General features: G+C 38.9%; 1 protein-coding gene across 6 annotated transcripts in view; it reads right to left on the bottom strand.

The window, feature by feature from the left end:
- Positions 1 to 2,820: 2,820 nt before the first annotated feature.
- The window catches only part of SEMA3D (semaphorin 3D), a 116,784-nt gene continuing 107,156 nt past the window's right edge, over positions 2,821 to 12,448 (bottom strand). For all 6 annotated transcript variants that reach the window (XM_034424856.3, XM_034424858.3, XM_087874363.1 and 3 more), the window contains one exon: positions 2,821 to 4,729. In XM_034424856.3, coding sequence (XP_034280747.2) covers positions 4,325 to 4,729 — 405 coding nt within the window. In that variant the 3' untranslated portion in view covers positions 2,821 to 4,324. The remainder of the gene's footprint in view (positions 4,730 to 12,448) is intronic.

The raw sequence follows: 12,448 nt of genomic DNA, 5'->3' as shown, positions 1-12,448 counted from the left end.
TTTTCTTTTCCCCCCTATTTTTTCCAGTGCTGCTGTTTAAGTTTCTTGTGTTCCCAAATCCAAGCCAGGGATACAGTCAACTTTACAGGATTTTCTTAATATAGGAGAATTCATTTAGTTCTGCAGAAAGGTTGATAATTAGAAACAACCCGGAGCATCAGATATTTCACTAACTGTCTATAATGTTTGACCCCTTTAAACCTTTCGTGACAGAATGAAAAATTTCAGCTTAATTGGCTCCCCCCTCAGTGTATGTTTGTGAAACATATTGCAAAACTGGTGCCAGAAAGCAATTTGAAATCTCTCTGTTTATTTCTCTTAGATATTTTTTTCCTTTCTCTCCAGTTTTTCGTTTTTCAAAGTTCATGCCTTCCAGATTCAGCTGGTGAAACTTAGGGAAGCTAGTGAAGCAATAGGAAAGTTTTTTTGGATGATTGTTTGCAAAATTAGTTGTTTTTAAGACAGGATTGTGGCTTCATGAAGTCTTTGATTCATTCCAAAATTATTCTTGTTTGCATTCAACAGTTTTTGGCCTGTCTGCTGCAGAATCCACCTGCAGCTTCAAGGCTGAATCTTGCATTCTTCAGTTTCTCAACAAAACTTTTATTACTCTTTGTCCTTAACAGAATACCAGAGTTGGAAGGGACCTTGGAGGTCTTCTTGTCCAACCCTCTGCTCAGTCAGGAATCCCGATATCATTCCAGACTAATGGTTATCCAACATCTTCTTAAAAACCTCCAGTGATGGAGCATTTACAACTTCTGGAGGGAAGTTCTTCCACTGATTAATTGTTCTCAGTGCCAGGGAATTTCTCTTTAGTTCTAGGTTGCTTCACTCCTTGATTGGTTTCCCTCCGTTGCTTCTCCACTCCCAAAGTTACAACTTGGTGAAGGCTACGTTTTGCATTCATGGGCCAATTATCATTCTTGTCCATCTATAAAGGATCAGAAGCAGTTGGCTGAGCCTGAACCTTTTTTTAAATCTTCGTCTCCATGGAACATCTGACCCAGGTATAACTGGGCTTACTGGGAATTTTTCTATAAATAACGGTGCATTTTTTCTCTCCCACTTTTAACCCGTTTTTAAAAGTGGGAGAATCTGTTTTGCTTGTTTGCTTTTCAATGACAATGCAGCTATTTTACATATTCATTTTTGCAACAATCCTTCTTCTATGTATTTTTCAATTCAGCAGTCTAGAAATCACTTTTCCCTTTTCCCAGAACAATACATTCCTTTCACCTTGTTTCAAAACAATCCTTTTTGCTTTTGTTCACTTTCCAGTCATTTCAATGGAGAATTAACTTACAAACAGGACTCATATTTTCTTTTCTTCCTTCTACTGTTCCTTTTCCTTCTTTTTTTCCTCTACATCTATTAGTTTTCTTAACTTCACTTTTGATACAAACTTTTCCCATATTCAGAACCTCCAGCATCCTTCACTAATCCTCTCCAAACATCAAACACGGTCATATCCAACACCCTTCTAGATTCCTTCCTTGCTCTGGTGTGCATATGAATACGCTCAGAGCATGTATTTGAAGCAAAACTAATGACTTGTGAACAGAAACACACCAGTCACTGTATCAATTCATTCATGGGTCTCCAAATGGTCCAATGGCTTTTTGTAGTCTCTCATTCTGAGCCCTTGTCTCCTAGCAGAATATTTTCCACCCTGGCCTGTGTTCAATCTGGCAACACATCATCTCGACACTTCCACTGTTTTATAACTTAAACTTACTTTAAAGGGTTTTTTTTTTTAAAAAAATCTTGCATCGTTTCAGCCAACAAAAATGTCCTTTGTTGTATTTTTACTTCTTTTCATGCCCGTCTAGTTGGGAGGCCCTCGCTGACTTTGGCTCCCCCCAAAGAGTTAAGCAGGTGTCCTCCTTGTAACGTAAGTATGAAAGGCCCATGAAACCATGGGCTGTGATGTCTTAAATGTGCTTTCTAATTTTGTGCTTGGGGATGGATGGAAGGACAAGGGGGATTCACAGCAGAGTTGATTTTCTGTGCAGAAAAATAGGAAGGTTTATTTGTAGGCCAGTCCAAGAGTTTTAGGAAGTGGGCTAGAAGGATCTAGTCTAAAAACCAGAGAAATTAAGCCATCCCTGTGATGTATCAATTTCATGCCCATTTTCATTGTCTTTAAAAATCCATTCTTTGTAAAATGACCCATACAATTTGGGTCCAAGAAATCCCACCTATACTGTATATACTATTAAAACCAGTTTCATCCCTCTGAAATAAAATTACACTAAGAATTTTCTTTATTCATACTACCAGGCTAAAGCAATGAAGGGAGCCTGTAATGTCCCCCAGAGTTACTTGCAGTTTTATTTTATTCATTGATGTTTTTTACCCAGTAACCTGAACCACAACATATGAACACCACTGAAATAGTTAGCCTCCACTTAATTTTTAAAATAGGAACTGCCTGAGAGTTTCACTGTGTTATGCAGAAGCCACTGAGCTATTTGGATCCACTGATTTCATCCTACCCGCCCCAAAATATTTTAATTAAATCCTTATCGGATCTCAATGCTTTTTCTCTTCTGTTTTATATAATCTCCTGTTTTACAAACAAACAAAAAATCCCCACTCTTCCAAATTGCATTGGGTTGGACAGTTGACCTTCTTGATGGAGATGTTTAGCTCCAGCAATGCTTCAAGATTAGATGCTTGAATAAATGCAAGGCCAAATGGCTCACGAGTGCATGGATTCCCCCCACCCCAAAGGTGCAGCCCTTTACCCAACTTCCAAGGCCGAATATGGCCGCATAATTATTAATAAAAAAAATTCACACACACAAATACAGGAAGTACGTAAAGAAACATCTATTTCCCCCCCAAAGCTGGGAATCAAAACCAGCCTCTGTTTTATTGAGTGCCACGCCAATTACATGGATTTCCCACAAAATTTACTCCCAAGATGAAAGAGAACGCATGAGAAATAAGAAAAACCTGCCGTTTTTGGTATCAATCAAAACCTGTAAGGAAAATGGCTAATTTGTCATTTCACACTGACAAAAGGCATGAAACAGTAGGGCGTTAGGTGAGGTAAGGGCAACGGATGGAGAATTGGCGTCAAGAAGACAATGCTTGTGCAAAAACAGCCTGAAAAATCAGCAAACTAGGCTCTCCTCCGTCTCGCTTCTGATGCTACAAACCAGCTTCTATGAAACCAGGATTGTAACTTTGGCTGGCCTGTTTCATTTGTCTGCTTGAGAGTAACAACCTGCTGAAAATAAGGCGTCCTTTTGCAAAAACGTATCAATCATTTAAGCAGCAAAAAGTTAAAAATTAAAAAAAAAAAAGAGAATATTTTACAAAATTTTTGAAGCTGCCCATCTCTTTTGTGCGCATTATTTACACATGGACTTTGTTTTCATTTTATTTTAGTAAAAATATAAAACACAATTTCCGCCAATGCGCTAAGGCTTCTAACATACCGGGGAAAAGGCTGTTTTCCCACATCTTCTCAACAATGCTGCTCCCCTCCTTTTGCCGGTAGAGTTAATCGGTCTAGATTTCATGTGAAAGAAACACCTGAAAAGCAGCAAGAGAGTTAACGTGGTAAGGCAAGAGAGACGTGGAGAAGAGGGACAAAAAAATATCTTCCAAAGAAAATGGGTGTTGCCAGAAATTCTGCGCTGGCCACCCACTTGCCTCCTGGATATGAGAAGATAGAATAATAGGGTTGGATGGGACCTTGGAGGTCTTCTAGTCCAACCTTCTGCTCAATTGTCTTCCATCTGTTGGCAGTTCCAATCTGTGTCGGTGTATTCTTTCAACAGACAGTGGTCCAACCGGTTGCCACTCATGTCCACCTTCTTTCTATGAAGCTAAGATTACACTGGTTTGATATACGAAGGCATCCCTCTTCTTCCCTAATACAAAGCCTTTCTCACCTGTCCATTCCACCCAGGACATTTGTGGGTGGACCCAAAATGTGTCTGGATGAGGATCTATGGATGGCTGGAAGAAATCTCACAGTCTGACAGCCACACCTATTTTTTAGTTTCCTTGAACTTAATAGTTCAATCATCCCACAGGCCTTTTGTTCAACCTTGGGGAAGCAGCCCCTGGATCTCCTTCATCAAGGAACTTTGCAGAGCATTGTTTTATCTCAGTTCAGAACTGAGGAACATACAAATCCCAAAGGCTTCCCCCCATTAATGGTCTATTTGTCCAAAGATCTCAAGGACCTTGGTGATTATGTGCCACCAGGTCTCTTTGAGAAGCAACATTGCTGGAGAGAAGCCCACCACAACCACAGCAAAAGTACTCTCCATGGCACAACTGTCTCTTAAATAAGACCTAGGAGCTATGTGGATGAGGGCTGGTGATGCCTCCGGTTCCGTTTCTTCTTAATCTCTTGAACATGCTTCCATTTTGGACCGCCTTTGTTACGCTGCCGTTTCTTTTCCCGGTGCCACATCTGCTCACAGTACTCGTCCAGGCTGAAGCTGGGACTGCTAAGCAGCTGGAGATAATCTTTGTATCTCAGCCGGGACTCGGCTTGGAGATCTCGCGTCCGGCTCGGTTCTTCTTCCACTCTGTGACTGTTCTCCATCTGTCCGTTCTCGATGACGTTCAAGTTTAACTTCACGATGGTGTGGACAAAGGTGTGTTCCTGCGCCTTACAGTAATACGTCCCAGTGTCCTTCTTTTGCAAGCTACGGATTAGCAGCCCGTATTCTGTCTTGAAGACCCTTTCGTCGGGTTTCAACTGTTGGGCAGAAGAAGAAGAAAACACTATCAATTTTTATTTTATATTTTATAGAAAAGCAGTATATGTTATATGAACATTGGACCCAGAAAAAGGAAGAGATTTTTTCAACAAAATCTAACACATCACCTCTTTCTGAAGCTCTTTTCTACTCAGACTTAGTCCATATTGTTTTGTAGCTTCCATGTGTTATTTGTGATTACTCCACAAACAAAGTTTGTGATTATTATGATTCTGCAGCCTGTAAAGCTTTCCCTCATCTGTCCAGTTTCAAGTTCAAGTAAGATAGATATAAACATGACATGATCCTAAAAGAACATATCTGGGTGTTCCAATATGACTCCTGTGATACAAAGTCTGCACTTATTCTCATGCTAGATAGGGAAAGAAGCAGAATTCTCAGCTGCAAAATGAAAAAGAAAATGTAATTGCTAGATACCCATAAACTGTGGATATATAAAGTAGAGAAACAATCTTCATGGTATGTTCTTGGACTATAATAGAAAGTTATTCTGGAATACATGTTCCATGTAAACTCATATAAACTTTTTTAGATTCTTTATTTCTAGATATCCCATTTCATGCATGAATGCAATTGGCCATTGTGATATTCCAGATGTTTCTGAACCCATCATCCCTCATAATTGGCCAGGTGGATTATGGCTGCTCGGAGTTGTAGGCAAGCAACATCTGGAAGATGACAGTTTTTACACTCTTACATTTCCTAAGAACAGGAATGTAACAAGATGGTTAGCATGCCTAGAACTAAAAAGGATGGGTTGAAATTAGTCAAAAAATATCGATCAATGCAGGCCATGATGCTTGGAAGCAGTAATTCCAAAACAGATGGAGTATGGTTTTGATCTAAGAAGCTTGAAAAAAATAGATGGTAGAAAATTTAGATGGCAGAAAAATTAGATGGTGGAAAACTCTGCAGTGGTAGAACTGACAAAAACATCTATTTGATTCGGTGTATGGATGAAACTCCTAGGCCATGCCAAGAGTGCCTTTGTCCAGGGGTCCCAACAGGCCAGATCAAGGAAGTTTTCAAGGAAGACCCTGTTGGTGCCACGGAGTCGAGACAACAGAAATGCTTTCTAATAATAGTGATTCTTAGAAGGGGCAGTCTATGAAGGGAGGCAGTTACTTCCAACTTCCATAGTGGCAATTCTAGGCTTTTTGTGGTCGTTCTTTTGTTAAATGCACCATTTTAAAAGCATGCTCTGGATTTATATTCAAATATTGTACAGGTCAAAATGCATTTTTTTCTTTTCTCCTGAAGAAAAACCAACGGGGTTTTCTGAGCTACTCTGGGTGTGGGCTTGTGTGGACGCCATCGAGTGGGTTGCATTCTCCAATCTGTTAGCAACTGAGTCTACATGGCATTAAAGGGTAAACCGCAGCCATCTTGTACAGATCTTGCAATCAATGTAGTACAATAAACATTTCCTGATGTTGAAGCCAGTATTGGTTTTCAGGCATTTTTACATGCAATTAATAATTATAGGATCTATTACAAATAACAACTGTTTGCATTAGTCTTTCGCTGCTGATGAAAGGAACAATGGAGCCCTGCGGTCTAATATTATCGGACAGGTTCATTTGCACGACCCAGTTCCAATCTGCAGCTCTGATCCAGGTATCTGGAAACATAATGGATGGCGTCAATCATCCCTAGCAATTTATTCCACAGTGGCTAAATAAAAACCCACGAGAAGCCTCCTTCCTTCCTTCTAAGGCAAGGCCGTTTCATGGTGGCTCATCCCTTTATTGTACAATATGAATTCCACAGTTGCCTTTTGCCTTTTTGTTTATCTTCAACCTCTTTACCTTTCAGCTTTCCTGAGTGAGTCCAATTCCAGTTTTATAAGTGAGGAAGAAAATGATTTTCCTATTTTTTTCTCTGCACTGTGCCCATTTTTGGGGGGGGGGAGCAGAGGGTAACTTTTCCATGCTTATGGCTTCATGCCATTTTATTCCTTGTGCAACTCCCATAAAATATATGCATTTCCTCTTTGCCTATTCTGGATTGAATGAGAATACCCCCCCAAAAAATGTCTTCCTCTTTGCTCAGAAGATTTCTTTCAATGCACTGAAATGACTTTACTTTAATCACTTTACTTAAAAAAAACCAAAATAAAGATTAAGGATTTAAAATGGATATTTATTCTAACTGACAACTATTCCCATGGGACAAATAAGTGTTGTTGTTTTTCTTTCATTTGTGAAGTTGAGACAACTTTATACTTTAACTTAACAGTTGGTCCAACTGTTTCCCCCAATATAAGTTTAAATTTTCTCCTCCTCTGATGAGGGCAGATGGCAAGGGTACATTCCTTTTTCTGCACTGCCTCCATCCCAGGATGTGAGAGATTGCTAATGTGGTGAGAAATATCCTGTGGAAATACTTCTGGAGCTTCTGATATTCCAGAGCAACAGTTGAAGGAAGCCCCGTCCAGCAGTTCTTACATTTCTGAAAGTAATCTTGGAACTGGACCAGAAGCGATGTGGTGATCAGCCAAAAATATAGCTACAATGAATTCAAAATGGCTGCCCCCAAATTTCCCCTCAGTAGAGCAGAACAGATCTTAATATCTGATAATCTCATCTTGAGGACATGTTTGTGTTTTCCTTAAACGTTCCAACAGGTTGCTGCATGCAATCCGCCTCAGAAGATTCATAAGTCATTCTGGCCACTGGTCACTGCACATGAAAAGCTAAGAGTGAGGTATAGACTTGTCAGACAGGACCTCCTGATCTTTGGGATCTCCCATTGGGACTTCCTGGCTCACAATTCATGCATTCAGCCATTATATCCCAGGCAGGCTTTCTAAAGCATGTTTTCACTGAAGTAGAGATAAATCTGAAAGCATTCCCTGACATGACAAAGTCACATCATGTTCTTCTACTGCCACACTGAGGCCTACAGAATGAAAAGCAGAAATGGTGGAAGGCTGAGCTTGACCAAACAGCATGTAGCACGAATAGTGGGAAATCTCAGGAATATGCTAATCATACAAAATAAATTGTCGGGTTAAAATTTAACTTTCAAAAATTCCTGGTACTGTCTTTAGCAGAATAAGAAGAGGGTTCAGATGAGTAAAGCAGAAGTAAAAATGGAACGCTGCCCACTTGATTTGTGTGCCTTTCTAGCAAACTTCGGAAGGAATAGATTTACAAAGCAAGGAGGATGACTTAATTGAATGTATTCCCAGTGGGCAGATCGTATGCTGTTCCTTTACATGAAAAATATGTGGACAAAATTCCCTCTTTCCCTCATCATTCATTCATTCTCTCACACACACATTCCCTGAAAACTGAATAGCAAGACAGATGCATGAATCTGAATCACTGATTGCATCACAGATTTTAATATAGATGTTTTAAGAAAAGGAGATTATGACCGAATACCAAGCTAGACATAAGTAGCAAGGAAAACTTCAGGATTTTGATTTCTCCTGCTTCTCATTTGTAATACGCTTTTCTACCGTGAAGTCCAGATCTATAAAACTACCAACAAATGGCCATCAATATAATCCAATCATTTAGCAAATTTGCAGAAATGAGGAGGCCCTTTTGGTGGTGACAAAGGAACTTTGAAGTTGGAACTGGAGATTTAGAAATACCTGCCATGGTCCTATTTCCTTTCCTATTCCCCCAATGAATGAGTTGCAGAAGGGTTTTGGTTCAGATTGCCATTATATTGCTAAGGATATTTTAATAAACTCTATTATTTTGTATTAATTATGTTTACGATGGATAACCATTTGTCTGAAGTGGTGGAGGGTTTCCTGCCTAAGCAGGGGGTTGGACTAGAAGACCTCCAAGGTCCCTTCCAACTCTGTTATTCTATTCTATTCTAATTATGGTTTTCTTTTCTTTTTTTTTTTTTTGACTTTTTTATGTTACTCAAAGTCACTTAGTTGGTGAGTTGGGAAGCCATATAAATACATCAACTTTAAAATAAAATAAAATAAAATAAATGGAATATTATAATTTTATGATAATTCCGTTGCATTTTAAATTTTGTTGCTTCTGGGAAAAAATGAATGACAGCTAGCCTTGGGCCATAATGAAAAGTTATTCTAGAATAAATCTCTGTATTATCAATTAGATAAACCACTTTAAAATAACCAGCTTATTTAAAATCGTGACTTCTTTTAAATTAAGGAGTCACACCTATTGCAGATATCTTGCTGGAGAAGTTCTATATTTTCCCTCCCACAGTAAGGATGATTTTATTGTTCATTATGACACAGGCATCCATTCTCTTCCAGAGAACATTTTCCCTTTTCAGCCCAATCATTCCATTCAAAGAAAGAAAACACGCCGCTGTGTTGTTATTGATTAACAGTCCTACAATTATTTGACCAAAACATATTTGACTGACAACTGCAAAGAAAAAACCATGAATGTCAAGATTAAGTAGAACTGCAGTGTTATCTCAGCCAATATTTGCAAGTACTTAGCTAAGAAAAACAGATTCAGAGATAGGATGTGGAAGGGGAAGCTCTAAAGAAGGATCTGGAGGAGAATGTCTTCTTTAAATCTGGAGCGGGGAGGCATTTGCTAAGGACCTGTAGGCTGGAAAGTGAGAAACAGCTGACACAAGGACAGAGACCATTATCCATTGAACTTTGGATTCTTTTTTCTGCATGAATTAGGTTCACTTAATAATTAGGTCCTACAGGTTGCTCCAAGCAGATTCTTCTGAATGGCTAACATTCTAATTGGCTGGTACTTTTAAGGGTTGATCTTCTGCCTTTGACCATCATTCAGTCCTGATCCTTCTTAGATCAGTATAAAAGCTCTTTTTAGACCCAGTCTAGGGGTAGATCTCCAAGTATCCATTTCAGGGATTTTGCGCAAGTAACCACGCCAATTGAAAAGTTTGATTTTGGCTTTCATCAAATTATCTCTGAACTGAATCTCCTGATTGAACTCTTGCACACTTTACATGAAAGCAAAACAGGCCAGATGAAGGTAGTAAAAATGGCTTGTTCACTGTGATTATCTCGAGCTCCGACTTCTGATTCTCTCTCGTTCTAAAATACTAATACTTTCCAGATGGACTGAGCTTCTTATCATTAATTTTCTTTTGCAGCATTAGCTGGGAATTGTGAGAATTGAGATTCATTCTGAGATAACAAGATGGTCTGTTTATCATTGTAGTGATTTTTTTTTTTTACTCCAGCACTTATTTTTCTCGTCACTGTGATAGGAATATTTCTAACTGGTAAAGCAAATACCATATTGATACAGATTATTGTATTCTGTGTTCCTTATAAGGAAACTATGAGTTGTATTCAAATTTGAGGTTTTCAGAAATACATGTCGAGAATAGAAGGGAACCTGGATTTAGTGCCTGACTATCATCTTATCATCTTCAATGACACGAAAAAAATGACGCCTCTACCTCTCTCACACTTTGAAGAGCAGTTCAATATTTTTGTCTTCTTTACTTCCTTTGGCATTTTTGTTTGCCCATAAATTTAGAATTCTTCCTTCCCTGTCCTCAGGCCTCTGGAGTTTCATAAACAGCAGGCATTTCATTTCTTGCTACCAGGTCTTCAATCTTTCATTCAGATGCTTAATTTATAACAGGTTTGGTGGATATAATAGATATACTAAAAAAAACTTTGATTAAATTCCAAACAGTGAAAAAAAAAAACACCAAGGCACACAAAGCAACTCTACAAGATGTAGATTAAACAAACATTGTGGCTGGTAGATCAGATTCAGACATAACTAGGACTGTGCAAACTTTTGAGGAGATGCAGCCTTAACAAAAGCCGTTGCTCTCACCCAAAACCTTCACCGTTAGTGAAGTAAAGCAGAGGTATTACTAACACCTCCCACAGTTCTAACAACGGCAAGAGGTCCTGTCTATGCCAAGAAATCTCTGCCAGTCTTCTGTCCGGCCAAAAGAAGCAGATGTTCAAAGCCTCTTCCAGGGGCAGAAATTCCTGGGGAAGGCTTTGAGCAATCTAATCTTCAGTCAAACTGTGCTGCGTCTTCCGTCTTTAGGCGAGAATTGCATCATTTCTGTGCATACAACGTCTCTCCAAAGCAAAGCCAAACCACTTTGTGCTGGCCCAGAAAAAGAAAGAGGACTGCAGGAGGACATTCACTTAGGAGTATCTTTATTTCATCGAGTTGTGGACTATTTTGAAGTCTGTATAATCTATGCCTAACGAATGCAGTGGTTTTGTTGAACTTGGCTCTTAAAAAGTGAACATTTAAAGCATGCTCAGGCCTGAATTTATTTATTTATTTTATTAAATTTCAGTTCTACACATGAGCCAATGTGGTAGCATGGTTAGTGTTGGATGAAGATGGGGCCGACCTAGGTCGAGGCCACCCTTAGCTATGGAAACTCACTTGGGAAACTCAGCCCAGACACTTTAAGGTACCAGACTTATGACTGAGGACAATCTTCAGAAATTATGAAGGCGAAGATGCCCATGTTTAAAATTAGAATTCTCCCCATGCAGCTGCAAGAGAAATTATCTTTTACAAAACAGAAGATCTGGGAATGAAAGTATTTTGGGTGGAGGTCACGAGAATCACGATGGAAAAGTGTCAATTGTAACAGTGATGTATCAGCTTCCTACCAATTACAGAATCCTTGGGGAATATTCCACGGAGACAAGATAATGCATTAAATAACTCCCACCATTTCTGCTGAAATAGTCTTAACTCAAACTGAAAAATGCCAGACATTTTCAGTGAGACTTAATTATAGCTATCTGCATGTGAAACAAGCTGCAGATGTCTCTCACACACTCTTACATACAGGACTGAATCCACTTCTAACTAAAACTTGATCCCACCAAAACCAATGGGGAAAAGTCAGCCATGATCTGGGGTCTCCCATTCTGGGGATGGAGTCCCATCAATAAATCAGCTCTAAAAAAAAATCCCATTTCCTGGCCTCATCCCAACCCTCTGCTTTGGCCACAGTGATATTTTGATGTTTCATCTAGGTGGCCCTTGATGAATGGAGGATAACATCGTGTCTTCTTGCCTTGAGAAATGCCCTGTGGTCTATACTGGTGCTGACACAAGCTGATCATCTCTTGACTTTAAATGCCACTGACGTCAATCAATCATCTTCAATTTCTTCATCTTCATATCAATGACATAAGGAATCTTGTATTTTCCGAGCTTGGACTCGTGTTAATGACTGGGATATCCATTTAGAGCCATTCCGTCTTTCAATACAAATCAAAGCATTATTCAAGGGGATTGGATATTAGGGAGAAAGTATTAAGAGAGTATTTAAAAAAGACAGAAAGCAGCAGATTAAAAGTGCACTAAGGGCTGCTGGCAACTTCACTTGCCTTTGCGAATTGTTTATTTAGAAAGGACTTCGGTCTTTCTACTCCCAGAACCTGGAATCTCCATATTAACTCCATTCTCTTATCTATTTTGAGGTAAAAGGCTAAAAAGGTTACATTATGTGGAAATGTCAAAACAGGATATACACGTTTCCCTTTTATTTTATTTTCTGAATTTCATAAACTGATGAAGAAGTGAGCCAGAATGAAATTATATATAAATATTTGCCCTAAGTCAAAATAACCCAAACAATAGATAAATATTTCCTTTCCTAATGATAATATAAATAGATAACATTTGTACAGCAACTTATGTAACTTAAAACATTGTTGGTTTAGGACTCAACACAGCAAAATTTCCATACCCAATCTCAAATCT

Source organism: Pantherophis guttatus, chromosome 7, assembly GCF_059756535.1.
Source record: "Pantherophis guttatus breed Tessera chromosome 7, ASM5975653v1, whole genome shotgun sequence".
NCBI classification, from domain to species: domain Eukaryota; kingdom Metazoa; phylum Chordata; class Lepidosauria; order Squamata; family Colubridae; genus Pantherophis; species Pantherophis guttatus.
The sequence above is the reverse complement of the archived record's forward strand: the minus strand, read 5'-3'. Positions and strand labels throughout refer to the sequence as shown.